Genomic DNA, 14,158 nt, shown 5'->3' with positions numbered 1-14,158 from the left:
TGTGCTGGGAAAAGTGGAGCAGTGTCTCACCTCCCTGCATCTGTGGGCAGACAGGGAGAGCCAGGGCAAATGCTGCAGACTCCGCTTACGCTGGTGGTGTAAGTGAATGAAGGGGCTCCCCCTCCCCAGCAGCTGTGGTCAACATGTCCTCTCATCCATGCCATTAGCCACCTGCACACAGCCCTTGTCTGACTGTGGTTTGGATCCCCTTCCTGGTGGGCCAGCCACAGACTTCCCTGATGGCATACTCCTTGTTGACACTCTGATGTCCTGGTATGTTTGTCCCAGGCCACAGGATAGTGAAAACACATCCTACTTCTCAGCAGTGACTTGTCAGGGTATCTCTTGCAATGAGCAGTGGGGCCTCAGGTGAAATAGGGAATAGAGAGGGTGGGTGGGCAAGGCATATGTTTCTGCCAATCTGCACTGCATGTTTGCATGGCTCGCAGTGACATGCTTTCATCCCACCTCTGTGAACTAATTGCTCTTTCTTCCTTTCTGTGTTTTTCTCTCTACACACTCTCTGTAGCTGCCTGAAAATGCTCAACTTGTGGTGAGTCCCTCTCTCCAGTCCCCGGGCAAGGGGGAGCGGACCAGACTAGACTGGGATTGGCAAAATCAAACCAACCAAAACTGTCTAATAGCTGCACAAGTTAGAAATCCAACCCAGTGCAGTTATTGCAAATACAAGGGTGGGGAACACATGCAGGATGGGCGTGTGTGTGTGAGAGGAGGCCGCAGTAGGCCAACCAATTGAACTAATATTTGGACTGATCCATTGAAAGCTAAAAAGAATTCTCATCCTTTATCTGTTCAGCTTAATGTATTCACCAAACATGCAAGTGTATGAGCAGATAATGTCTAAAGGAGTTGGGCAGAGTCCGGACCAGGCTGAAAAATCTCTCATGGGAATTCCTCACAACAGATGGTTCTGCATGGAAAGCTGTGTACACCATGCCAGTCTCCTGGGAGCTGTGTGCTTGTGGCTCCTTCCATGGAAGACTTGCTTATATGAAAGTGAGCAGGGCAGGGTTCCCATCATCAGATCGGTGGTCGAGAGCCATGGTCCTCAACCTCTTCCATATTGGGACCTCCTGCCTCCTAGCTGGGACCTTCCTCTCATTTGGCAATCTGGGAAGGGCAGGGTAATCATGGCCCACAGGCTGAGAACCCCTAATCTTGCTCCAGGTTGGTGGGGAGTAGGTGGTTGCCTTCAAGAAAGTTTCTGCAGCTCAAGGACTGGGGAGAAAAAACAGGGTTTTCATCTAGAAGGGCACACAGGCTGGAGTAGCTGCTTTCTGAGCCTGCTGTTGGTGTTATGCTCTTCCCCTTTATCACCATTATTCTTGAGTTCCAGTGGGGATCCTAAATAGTAACACTCAGCACTTTTAGAGTATGGAGTGCTTTCCAAGCACTAGCTAAACTTTAATCCTCAGGACACCCCTTTGAGGGGGACATGACCCCCTGGTTTTACAGATAGGGAAATTGAGGTGCAGAAGTGAAGTGAGTTGTCTTAGATAATACAGAAGATCAGTGGCAGAGCCAAGGATAAAATCCAGGAGTTCCAGACTCTCAGTCCACTCGTTCATCTTGCCTCACAGTGGGTTTTGAGGGAGTCCATGTTCAGCTACAGAGACAGAAGTAGAATGCAGGGAGTTTAAACCTCACGGCCCCATGTGTGGTGAAGAATGTCCCTGCATGGTGGCAGACTGGTCCTTCTCTGCCCTCCTCTCCACTGGCACTGCCTCCAGTATCTCTGGCATCTCTTTGGCTTCTCTGTGTGTCGTACTCTGGGGCTGTTCTTAGACATTGTCTGCACGCACAAAGGTCACATTCTGTATAATTGTCAGCCTGTCTTACTCTTTTTTATTTTGTCGTTTCTGCCTCTGCCTGTGTTAACAACTCTCAGGACTTCCTTTCCTGAACCCTTCCAAACTGAGCAACGGGGCCCTCTGTCTGAGCAATGGGGGCCAAAAGAGAGCAAAGGAATTGCCAGGAAAAGAGATGGCTAAAAAGAGCAGCTAGAAATCAGTCAGGCCCTTGAAATCTGGGGCAGTGAGTGAATCTTGGCCCTGGGTTCTCCTTCCCTGATCAGATACATGTTTGGTAATCCTTCAAACGTACTCCTGTCCTGTTTCTCCCCATGACAGTTCCCTTCTCCTTTTACTGGTCCCTGAGTCCTGAAGGAAGGTGGTTACTGTGGGAGGAAAACAGAGTGCTACTGGGTAGTTAAAATGAGTGAGGGCATATGGGTGGCTTAGGACATTGGTGGAAATTCTCTACCCTGTGTTATGCAGGAGATCAAATGAGATGTCCCTTCTGGCCTTCCAACTTATAAACCTCTAGGCCTCTCATTCAAAACCAGCTTAGGGTGGTAGTGACCAAAGTCATTACCATCTAATGGCTATCCAGGGCCTATATGAAATCATCCATTTGCTAGTGACAGGATATTCATGTCACATGTTCAACACCCCCACCTCCATAACTAACCCTCCCATAGGAAATCTCTGGAGGGAAGCTAAGGATAAGCCATGGAGACTGAACTGCCCATCACCCTTAGAGGTGATTGCTGCTGGCTAGGGCTGAGACACACAGATGGGCATGGTGTATGTACACTTGCCGCCTTGTTGCCATCTCTGTATCTGCTCATGGCTATATAGAGGGTATCGCTCTCCCGGGCTGTCAGTCTAGCACCTCTCACTAGCAGTAAATGTGCTTACTAAGGAGATTAAGTAGTTATCCCTCATTTTCAATCACCTGTAATTGGGCTGAAACAGGAGAGGGCATGCACTCCTCAAGGGCAGTAGTGTATATTTCAGCTCTCAGCTAAATACCCATATTAAAAGCTTGTTTAGAGCCGCCACTGACCCAATAGAAAATGAGTCTGCCTGCAGATGCTGCTGCGTTCTGTGGCATAGCTTCTCAATGTCTTTGCTCCTATGTACTTGTTAGAGGTACATGCATGAAAACAGGATTTTTGCATACCTCTCCACCTGTTCCTTCTTCTCCTCCTCCCTCCTCAAAGGCCATAACCCTAATATCACAACTGGTCACTGAGGAAATGGTTGTGATGTCATGGGGAAGAGGATAAGCAGGCACAGGAGCAGATGAACTTGCAAAGTACAAAGATCTTTCCATGCAGATGTTCCTGACACTAGAACCTGAATACAGAGTTGTCTTTAAATGCCATGTAATTCCTGAAGAACCAGCTGGAGCTGACATCACCAGCTGGGTGACTCATTTTAGTATATCCCACAAACAAAACCTCCATCTTTCAAGGATCAGCTTTGAAGAGTGTTTATTTCACACCACCTCGATCTCCATTATGCTATCTTTTTGCCTCCCTGTTCACTGTGCACTGATAGCCTTCCTTGCCCCAGATCAGGGAAGAAGTAGGCGTTGTATGTTTGTAGATTAAACTATTGGTCTTTAAACTGAAACTCTGATTACTTACCATCAGTCAAGGGTTCAGTAAAGGAAGCTGGCCCCCAATCAGACCTTTTCAGAACTAGTCCTTTTCAGCTTACCTTGAGCAGTTTAGAAACACAGCACATCATGTGATTGGAAATATTTAGTCAGGCCTGACTCAAACCATTCCAGCACCTTTTAGGGCACAGTCGATTAGTAGTTTTGGGCAGAGGGAAACAGCCTGTTAGTGTATCTCACCTGTTTCCTTCATTCCCAGCAACTGGAGATCCCTGTTCTGCTGCAAGACTTCATCTGCCTCCCCTATTGGCTATTGTTGTACCTTATTTCCTTGTTCCCAATTCAGCTCCTTGGGGCAGGGACCTTGGCTTCATACAGCATCTGGCACAGCCAGTTCCTGATCCTGAGCATGGCCTTTGGAAAACATAAATAATAATGATCAGTTGAACCTCCTCTTCCATAAGAGCAAATCCCAGTATGTGAAAGTACCTGGCTACCTGCCTTTATGGTGATCCATTGGCCCTTGTCTGAGCACAGTACTGCTGCCCCTTCTATTGTGGGCTAGGCTGGTCTGCTGTTGGCCTTGTGGACTTTCCTCCTATTGGAGGAGGTATTGGTAGGTCTGTTTTGTCCTTAGTGCTGGACATGTTGAGATCTCATTGCATGTACTCTGAATGAAGGGAAGAAGCCCACCCTGTGCAGTTCATGGAAGGCGGGGGGCCGGGGGGGCTGCTGGAGGATCTAGTCCACTCTGCTGACTTGCTGTGTTCTTTGTGCTCCAGGTGCTGCTGCTTCTTTAAGAGGAAAAGGAAGAAGACTGCCCAGCGTCACAAATGACCGGTGCCTCCTGGAGACTTGTGGGAACGCCACCTGCAGCTCCTGCCATGTCTTACTGAAAGGAGCTTCTCTCTAGCGAGAAGAGGCAGCATAGGAGGAAGAGAAACAAGTGACATTTTAAACCAAAAAGAGAGAAGAAAATTGTTCCAAACAAACCGCTCTGGGGTGGATCTGCTCCATGGTCTACTCATTCACTCCAAGCCTGAAGCTCTTTTTGGGATCAGGACTGCAGCTGGCTCAGGCCTTGGTTGCCCGGTGGGCAGGTGGGCTGGCTGGCTGACCCTCCTTCCCATTGTTTACGGCAGAAGGCATCATTCACACAAACCTGAGAACAATGCTTTGTTTCCTGCTCACTTTACTCCCCCTCACACTCTCTCTGCCCGCCCACCCATCCATCCTCCTCCCTCCCCAATGGAAATACCCCTGGTAGGCTTTTTTGGCTAAGGGGAGGGTGATAGGTGGTTGTCTGGGCAGGAAAGACATGTAGGAGAAGGGCCTGGTGGGTATGAGGCAATTTCTCCCCGAAGTCCCTTTCAGCGTCCGCCTGTACTGCCAGCCTGGCCAGGTACAGCAGTGGGACACAGGCTCCCTCCTAGGTTCCTTGGGAACAGTTATACTGTAGTGTGAGACTTGCAATCTACTGTTGCAGTCCCTTGGGTTCTCTGGATTCCTTGTTCGCTCCTTTCTCCAACTGGTAACAGAGCAGTGCGGATTGTTTTAAAGAAACTGACATTGTTGCACTTTTTATTATTTTTTAGCATTACAGATACATATTGTGTCTGTAGATTTTCGCATGGACAAGTGATGCCGGCACAGACAGACATTCAGCTTGGAATGTGGAGGGGTGCAAAGAATGTCCTCAACAGAGGGTTTGCTTGCAACATCCAGAAAACCCTAAAGCTAGTCTGGGGTTCCTATCACCGATTGTTGGTCATGCGCTGAGAGAAACCTACTTGAATTTTGAATCACCCTTTGTAGCTGCCAGTGAATGTCCCTACCATGGTTTCCTACTTGGTGCCTGACATAACCAGCCTGGAGTTGGAAGGCACTAGCTTTCTGTTGGAGCAGGGAGAGGCATCAGCCTTGCTGAGCTGGAGGAGTTTTCTCTGGGTAGACAAGCAGATATGGATTACATAACTGGAAACCTGATGTTTCCCAAACTGTAGATATTTTGTATGGCAGGGTGGCCGCCTAACCTTCTCAGATGGTTTCTGGGAGGTTGATTATGGAGTAAGCACCTTTCTTTCAATTTACTGAATGCTCTACAATGGAAATGTTAGAGAGTGCAAAGCTACCCCAGCAAGGAGTGGACACTTAACTGCCTTACAGTGACTGCATCTGCAGGTGGCCAGATAGGCTACTCAAATAAGACCTTGTGTAGGCTTCAGGTGCACTGTGCAAGCTGCCTAGGCCTGAGTACAGGCACGGAGCTCTGTCTGTGGGGCCTGGAGCACATACCATGGAGTTCTTCCTGTAGTGGGAGCTAAGGTCTTTTTAACACACCATTCTTGAGCCAAACCATTATTTAGCAAAAGGCTTAGGGCACTTTGCACCTGAACTCTCATATCCCAGTGTAGGGATTGCTGAGCTCTGAGGAGGCAGCTGCGGTTACTCCTGGGGGAAATTGTGTGGGGTGGGTGTGGCAAAGGTTTACAAGAGCTAAAGAAGCTTTTTTGTGGAGGCTAGGAATTGGTTCCTCGTGCTTTGCCTGTTTGCATATTACATCAGCATGGGATTAGACCCCTCATTTCAGGGGCTGTAGTTGTCATGTAGCTAGGGCTCTCCCACCCCAGGGCTTGAATTCCCTACAGAGACAGAGCATGGAGGCTTTAATATACCATCTCTTCCAGCTGCCTCTGAGTGCATGTAGTGGCATGCACTGAAAGGGAAGTGATGGGAGTGCTGGGAAGGAGTGTTTATGTTTCAAGGGTGGGCAGAGACTCCCTCCCCCTTCAGGCAGAGCAGCAGGAAGGCAGGCGAGCCCTCTGCTGCAGTTCAGTGGTTAGGATTTGTAGAGTGAAACTCAGCCCCTTTTTCCATAGTGAGGATTCTGCTCTCTCGGAGAATCCCTTTGGGGTGTTTCTCAGTTGCTAGCCATTTTCTGCTGGGATCTTAATGCCTTATTCAAATGGAAAGAAAGCGGATATAGCCAAGGGTTTTGCTGCTCTTTCCTCTCTCCGCCACTGGGGTGAAGTTAAGCTGCAGGCTGGCTTGCTCTTCATTCACTAACCCACCAAGAGATTTGTAAACCCACCTTTTTAATTCTGCAAGAAGTTTTCCGTTAAGTGTAACAAGTGGGGTGCACAAAGAAAGGACTTTCCATTCCCCATGAGTGTGGCTGTTTGGACTCCCTAACCCCTTTTCTTTCTCCCAAGGAGAAGAGGGCAAGGGACGTTTAATCGCTTAGTTTTGCCGCTCTGCCTCTTCCTGAACTCTTCCACTGCTGTTGACTTTCTAAGAAGTCAAGCTGTTTGAAATGAGCATTTCCTCATACCCTCACCATAGGAAACCATGGTTCAGCATCTTGGGGGGAGGGAGGTGCAGGAATTTGTGGGGAGAAAGCAGTTGTATGCTCCCAGCTCTCCAGATTGTACTGGGCCTTGAGGCACATGCATTGCTGCCCTCCTAAACCCCATTAAGTGCCTGTCACCAAAACTCAGAGGAGAAACTCAGTTCCTTCTGCATTTCCTGACATTGTTCAGTCATTCCTAACTCTTTCCAATCAGGGAGTAGCTTGTAGTTTGCAAAGTATGTGTGGGGAGGGGAGTGTGTCTGCATTTTTTTTTTCTTAAATATTATTTTTAAGTAAGTGAATGTATTTGATTGATAGAAATTTTTCCTTGTTTTTAAGTGGGTCAATTTGAAAGCCATTTCATGTTGACCCCACTACTGCTTTGCTCTGGGGAGTTAGTGTTCTTTTAATCCTATGATAATGTATATGTAGGGGAGGGAATATCTCTCCCCAAGGCATGCTGGTAATGCTCACTTATACCAAGCCCTCTTGCACTATAGTCATACATTGGACTCTTCAGAAGGGCAAAGGATGTAAAAAGCGGGTAAACAGTAAATCCTATTCTAAGGAAACTATTCGACCCAGGAAGTTCAAGAAGTGACTGGTGATAAAAACCAGATCGAGCGGGCCCATTTTACAGTAGGGATTAGAGCATTAAACCCACCTACATTAATTCCCTGCCTCTTCTCCCCACTGGAAGCTAATGTATTAGTTGGTATATACCTGCATTCTTCCAAGAAAATTAGAGGAGAGAATCTCAGATCACAACTGGCCAGTGGAGCTGCTGAGCGGGAGCATCATCTGGCTGTCCTATGTTTCCTTTGCATGGCCTAATACTGCAGCTGGATTTCCAGACGTGTCTCCCCTGCAGCAGGGACCCACCAATGTTCCATTGCAGTCTCCTGAGGTCTCAAGTGAGGTTTTCAATAAAATATTGCACTGCTGTATTGAATTCCATGTATAGATGTAATTATTACCTCTTCCTGAGAAAACTTACTTATGGATCTTTTCTTTGCTTCAATCTGGGCTCTCTTGGTAACCCTTCCATCCTGTATTAAAGAAGCTCTGAAACCCTCTTTGAGGGAACCATGTACAGTGTGGGAGCTTTTGAAATGCTTTTTCTTTCTTTAAAGCCATGAACAATCCAGCCTTATATAGCTTGGTTAAGGAATGCTGGAACCAACCCTCTTCTCTGCACACTTCCCCTGTCCCACTTCCTTGATAAAAGAAAGCAGGCACCATCACTGGTGACTTCGGGGTCTATTGTTTGGACACAAATGGATGTGAACTAATCAGAAATGTGCTAACCACATGCAGCATAATCAGTAGTCCTTTTGTATATCAACTACAGTGGTGGCAAAACATCAAATGTGTCTTCCCCAAATGGCAAGGGCATGACCTACTCCTGCCTCCTGGCCAGTACACTACAGAAAGGCTGTGCCACTACATCAACTGAAAATTCAGCAGCAGCTCTCGCTTTAGCTGAACTCTGGAGTTATGCTCAGTCCACATCAGAATCTAAGCAGAACATAACATCAGCATGTTGTGTGCAACATTGTGAAACCCCAGCTCACGAGGGAGGGTGGGAATGACTTGCACTCATGTTGAGCAGTGTCTTCCTCATTGTTTGTCCATAATTTAGCTGCTCTGTTGTGTGTAAAGTGGGGGACAGGTGCTTGTGAACCAGATATCTAGTAAGCAATGCTTGGGTAGTTGAAATGAATCAACTAATCTGCTGAACTGCCATGATCAAGAGGTTTCCAGCATGCAAATAGCAATTGCTTATTTATTCTCAGTACAGTTGGGGAAAAAATTGCATTAAAGCAGCTGCTCCTTATTAGCCAAAAGAAGCATCTTTTAAAAGTAGCTTTCAGTATAGTTAGACAGAAAAAGCACATGTAGCATTCTGTCCGTGATGATTCTCAGTGTTAGTAACTGCTTAATGCCAGGGGCTGTTGAGCTGGAAACCTCACTCCTACTTGATCACAGCTTTCAAAGTAATCACTCTTTTAGCATGAACTGTATCTGCTAGTTTCCAGAACCACGGCTCCCAGGAACACTCGTTCTCTTTGAGAAGGAAAAGAAACTTCAAAATGTCCTTCTCCTGGCCCTTTAAAACATCTATATGAGGCCATCTCCTCTTTTGTGGTTTGATTGTTTCCAGTAACCAATTAGCAAGCAGTAACTTCATAGTAGTCCATTTTGACTCAGGATTCTGACATGAGTAACATGCCTGGGTCCCTGAGCTTGTTGCATGGCATCTGTAAATAGAGAGCAAGCTGGAGACTGAGCTGAGCTGAGCCCTCCCTTGGTAGTGTTTGTTATTTCAGATTGTGTTTTGGAGGGAGTGCTGTTTAAACACCCAGGGGGAGCTGAATGTCCAAGAACAGTGTCCATACAGCCATAGCTGCCATCCTGTGCTCCCCTGCAAACCAGCATGTGTGAGTGTGCGCTAAGGCACTATAAATGGGAAAACTTTGCTTTTCTACAATACCACTGAGGTTTCAAGGAAAGTCTTTCTGACCTGCTTGCAGGCCTTGAATGCGGGTGACAGCTGCCAGCTCCATCTCTTTGTCAAGAAGGGTTGGTTTGTAAGTGAAGTTTGTTACCAACTTCTAGGTGAGCATTCCCCTCTGCAGGGTGCTTGCAATTTGCACAGTGTTTGGCGGTACCGTGCCCTAGGACTCTTACTGTACTTGAGTGACTGTGGTTTTAAAGTGTTGGGTGTTTTCAGTTACATTTCCAGGTAACTGACTGCAGCAGAATTGGTTTCTCAGGCTTAATAGTTGTACAATAATAGGTGATAGATACTGATTCAGATCTATTTGAATAGAGAACATGAAAAATGTATTCCCCACATCCAAAAGGAACCCCACTCCAGTATTTGTGTAAAGATGTGTGTAAAGCTGGGCTTCGGAATCTGAAATAATAGTGAACACTTCTCTGTGGGTTTCTAGTTTGATTGACCAAACTTCATATTTTAAAGAAACTTCAGACTCTCTGACCAAGATTTTCTTCTTTTCTCACTCCTCTCCCCACCTTCCTGGGGCAGTTCCAACATGCTCTTTAGTACATCACAAGTATTTCCAGGGCAAGAGATCAGAGCCTTGGGGCCTCACTGAATTAATACCAATTGAAGCAAGGGCCAGGTTCTGATGCCCCAGAGTAGGGAGAAACCACCAGAATGGGGACAGTTCTCTGTGTTGTCTTTGCCCTGCCCAAATCCCAGGTGCAAGCCAAGCCAGGAGGAATACAGGCAGGAAAAGGCTTTAAAAGACATGTCTAATCCTTTTGGGAGCGTCTCAGGAAAATGATCTTCACAGTAGATGCTCGTTCCCCATCTGTATAGCTCTAGCTGCACAGTGCAAGCAACTCGGAGAACCTTGATTTTTCTAAGTGTTCTTGGAAGAAAACGAGTGACAAGTTCTCTCTTCCCAATTAGAACAGCAAGCTGGTACTGATAGTCTTATTTGTAATTATCAGACAGAGAGAAGAATATCCTCTGGGAACATGTAGATTATACCAAATACATTATAAACCACAAATCCCCAAATAAAAAATACTGTCAAGTGATTAATTCCCACTGGAAACTTTACAAGCTATAATTTATTTTGTCTATTTCTTTAATTTAGCCCTTTGTACTTTTGAGGAGATGTTAATTGCAACTTTTTTTACTGTAAAATACATGAAAATCAGCTGTGGAAATCATTTTTTAAATATTGTGTGGATGTCTGATTCTTGTTTAAAATGCCTTGAGTTTTTTTTATCTTTTGTTTTAAATATGTAATGCAATGTTTTATTCATATTTCAGGCACTGGTCTCAAAGCTCAGCTGTGAACATGGAACTTGTAGTATTTTTTAACATGAATGTCAATTTAAAATGTGTTTGAAATGGTTCAACCAGGATAAGGGCTTATATCATGGGGAAGACCCCTCCAGGGGGAGCTCCTTTCCATCAAGAAAATGGGTCCTGCTTACTGTTGGTTTCTCTTTCTGATTTGCCCATTACTGGGGCATCATGAGAAACACAACAAATGTGATCTTTAATTACTCCCCTTCCCCTTTTGGGGGGCAGGGGCTCTCGTTTGCACCCTTTTTGTATGTAAAATAAAATGTCTTACCTTTACTCTCTGTTCCCACTCTTTAGTCTTTTATAAAGTTTGATTTATGCATTCAGGAGCCAACCTGCCCATTTGAAATGTCAGGCAAATGGAAGCAGCTGCTCCTGTAGTGCATAGCTTGTATGCACTGTTGAGCAGTAGCAACAAGGGAGTATGCTTACCCCGAACGGACAAATACCGTTGGACCAAATACCTACCAGTCTCACTCCTCTCCAGAGGAGGTGTTCATCTGAAAAATGTAAATGTAATACACAGCTTTGCAAAATAGCATGAAAACTCTTTAGTCCAGGCAAAAAAAATCTAGTAGCTAGGCAGACCACCCTATTACCATTAGCAGCCCATCCTAATGTTCAAAGCTATCTGAATAGCAAACTCTCGTTTTCCCTGATCACTTTTGCCTCCTTCATGAGAGTTACGTAGGGCCCCTAAAGACCATCACACTCTCACAGGACACTTGGGATAGGTGGACTGATGACAGGATCTGAGCATGCTGCTCAGCTGCCCTAGTGGTTCAACTGTCGTTGGTGCCTCAAGACGGGGGCAGATCTTGGGCATCCTGCTGCTGAGGTAGTTTAGAGGTCATTCCATTGCAAAGGCACAAGTTATTCTGAGCCCCTTCTAACTGGGCCATAGGGACCTCTGTATACAAGTGCTTTCCTGCTTTTATATTAACATTTTTGGATTCTATGTTGTCAGGGGAAACTAAACATGTTGCTTTGGGGTTTCTCCTCTAGATACATGTAAGGCTACTTCCAGTGATGTCATCCTGCATTCCAGTTGTACTTACAGCTGAAGGCCCCCAAACAAAGGAAAAGCTGAAGGCCCAGGCATGCTTACTGCTTGCAGTACTGGTGTTTCTCTATAGGTGATAGAGAGCCTGGAGCCATTGCCTAAACAGTATGTGATACTTGATTCCAAAAATGCTTAGGTCTTTTCTGCTAACATATCACACCTTAAAATCCTACTTTAGATGAGGCCTTTATGAATATGGGGAAGTATCTGCTGAGCTGGGATTCCACCCACCTATGCAGCTCTGGCAGTGTTCCCCCTGGAGCGTGGTAGTGCACCCAGGTAGGGGAAAAGCTGGGTTTAGAGTGCTGGGCTCCAGGACTGATTCTCTGCTCTAAGTATCAGAGGGGTAGCTGTGTTAGTCTGTATCCACAAAAACAATGAGGAGTCAATCTCCCTGGACATCCAATAACAGATTTAAAAGTAGCCATCCTTCAAAAAAAACTTCAAAAACAGACTTCGGAGAGAAATTGCAGAGCTACAATTCATTTGCAAATTTAACACCATTAATTTGGGCTTGAATGGGGACTGGGAAGTGGTTAGCTCACTACATAAGCAATTTTCCCTCTTAGTATTGACACCTCATCAGTTAGTGGGAGTGGATCACATCCACCCTGCTTGAATTGGCCTTGTCAACACTGGTACTTCACTTGTAAGGTAACTCCCTTCTCTTCAGGTGTCAGTATATTTATGCCTGCATCTGTAATTTTCACTTCATGTGTTTGAAGAAGTGGGGTTTTTTACCCATGAAAGCTTATGCCCAAATAAATCGGTTAGTCTTTAAGGTGCCACCGGGCTCCTCAGTGTCTCTGCTCTAACTAGCTAGCTGTAGCTGGGTCCTGAATGCATCCCTACCACAAGTGAGTGAATACATGCCGCTAAGCTGTAGTTCCCGCAATGGGTTACTGTCCCCTGCTTCCCCTTGTGTGCTGGAGTAACTCAGCCCTGGACATTCAAGGCCAGAGCCAATGCTAGGCATAAGCAAACAAACTAATTAACAGGGTTCAAAAAAGAACTAGGTAATTCCATGGAGAATAGGCCAGGATGGGCAGGTTTGGTGGCCCTAGCCTGTTTGCCAGAAGCTGGGAAGTGCCAATGGGGGACAGATCATTTGATGATTACTTGTTCTGTTCATTCGCTCTGAGGGCCCTGGCATTGGCCACTGTCGGAAGACAGGATACTGGGCTAGATGAACCTTTGGTCTTACCCAGTAGAGCCATTCTTATGTTTAGGGCCCTGAGCACCTCAGAAGGGCCCATATTTGCTTTTTATTGTAAGAACTTGGCTGTTTTAGTGGGGGGTGGGGAGGGAATATTCCTGCTAAGAGCCCCCAAGGGGCTAGTACCAAGCTGCATCACTCATCTGTCTCCTTGCAGAGAGCAGATGAGTCCCGGCAGCTGGCTGAGAGCCCCCTGCTCACCTAGGTCAGGATCTGGTTTGTAGGGTGACCATATTTCCCAAAGGGAAAACAGGACACCATGTGAGGCTAGCCCAAGTCGTCCTCTCTACCCCAGGCTGCTTGCCTGGGTCCTGCCTTCCCCGAGCCCTGCCTCCTCCCCTGCGAGGGTCTCGCACTGTCACTTCCTCCCTCCCCCGTTCCTCCACTCCCTCCCGTTGACAAAAGCGGGCATTTGCCCTGGCCGGTCCCTGACCCAGCTGGCAAGAACAAATGGGACAAATACCCCACTTCTGCCGAGGGAAGTCAGGCCGGCCGGGCCTGGGATTAGAAAAGGGACCGTTCTGGTCACAAGCAGGACACTGTCATTGGTCACCTGCCGGGTTTTGCTGCGGCCGGAGGGGGCCCGCAGCTCTAAGCCGGGAGAGGTAGTCCCCGGGCGGAGCGCGCCGTGCACCCTGGGAGCTATCCCTCGTGGATGACACTTGGCCCAATCGGCGCGCGCTGCTGCGCTCCGTCCTTCCGTGCCCGCTTCCCGTTGGCTAAGATGTGGCCCAATGAGAAACTGGAAACGTGGCAGGGTCTGGGGCCGGTTCCTGACCCCCCTCTGTCCGGGATGGAACACGCTATCCTGGCTCGCTGGGGGGCGGTGGGAGTGTCGCCTCCCCTTCGGGATCGATTGGTTCCTTCCGTCCTGCGCCTGTAGGTGGGGGAGCGATTCGGGCCGTACCACTGCTAGGGCGGGGAAGCGGAGGCGTATCCGCCTCGGGCCGGGCGGTGCAGGGCTGGGGGTGGGCGCGCGGGTGGGCGGGGCTGGCGGTGCGGCGCTCGCGGGTCCCGGATGCTGGTGGCGCGGCGGGCGCTGTGGCCGGGCTGCGAGCGCAGAAGGATGAAGTTGCTGGTGGCCGCGGCGCTGTTGGGCGGGTCACTGCTGGTGCTGCTGCTGCCGGCCGCCTCGCGGGCCGAGGAGCGCAAGAAGGGGCCCAAAGTCACCGCCAAGGTGGGCCGCCCCCTCCCGCCCGGCTCTCCTCATTCCCCCCGACCCCCCTTACCCTGCCTGGATCGCCCCCCCCCCCC

At 47.8% G+C, this 14,158-nt stretch overlaps 2 protein-coding genes across 2 annotated transcripts in view; both read left to right on the top strand.

The window, feature by feature from the left end:
• Window positions 1-10,902, top strand: part of LOC117883894 (casein kinase I-like) — a 309,830-nt gene extending 298,928 nt beyond the window's left edge. The window contains exons 13-14 of the mRNA XM_034783736.1: window positions 530-553; window positions 4,209-10,902. Of these exons, the coding sequence (XP_034639627.1) occupies window positions 530-553; window positions 4,209-4,263 (79 nt within the window). The 3' untranslated portion in view covers window positions 4,264-10,902. The remainder of the gene's footprint in view (window positions 1-529; window positions 554-4,208) is intronic.
• A 2,990-nt stretch (window positions 10,903-13,892) lies between these two features.
• The window catches only part of PPIB (peptidylprolyl isomerase B), a 14,975-nt gene continuing 14,709 nt past the window's right edge, over window positions 13,893-14,158 (top strand). Inside the window, exon 1 of the mRNA XM_034784067.1 lies at window positions 13,893-14,081. Coding sequence (XP_034639958.1) covers window positions 13,923-14,081 — 159 coding nt within the window. The 5' untranslated portion in view covers window positions 13,893-13,922. The remainder of the gene's footprint in view (window positions 14,082-14,158) is intronic.

The sequence above is a fragment of the Trachemys scripta genome, chromosome 10 (assembly GCF_013100865.1).
Source record: "Trachemys scripta elegans isolate TJP31775 chromosome 10, CAS_Tse_1.0, whole genome shotgun sequence".
Classification (NCBI taxonomy): Eukaryota; Metazoa; Chordata; order Testudines; family Emydidae; genus Trachemys; species Trachemys scripta.
The sequence above is the reverse complement of the archived record's forward strand: the minus strand, read 5'-3'. Positions and strand labels throughout refer to the sequence as shown.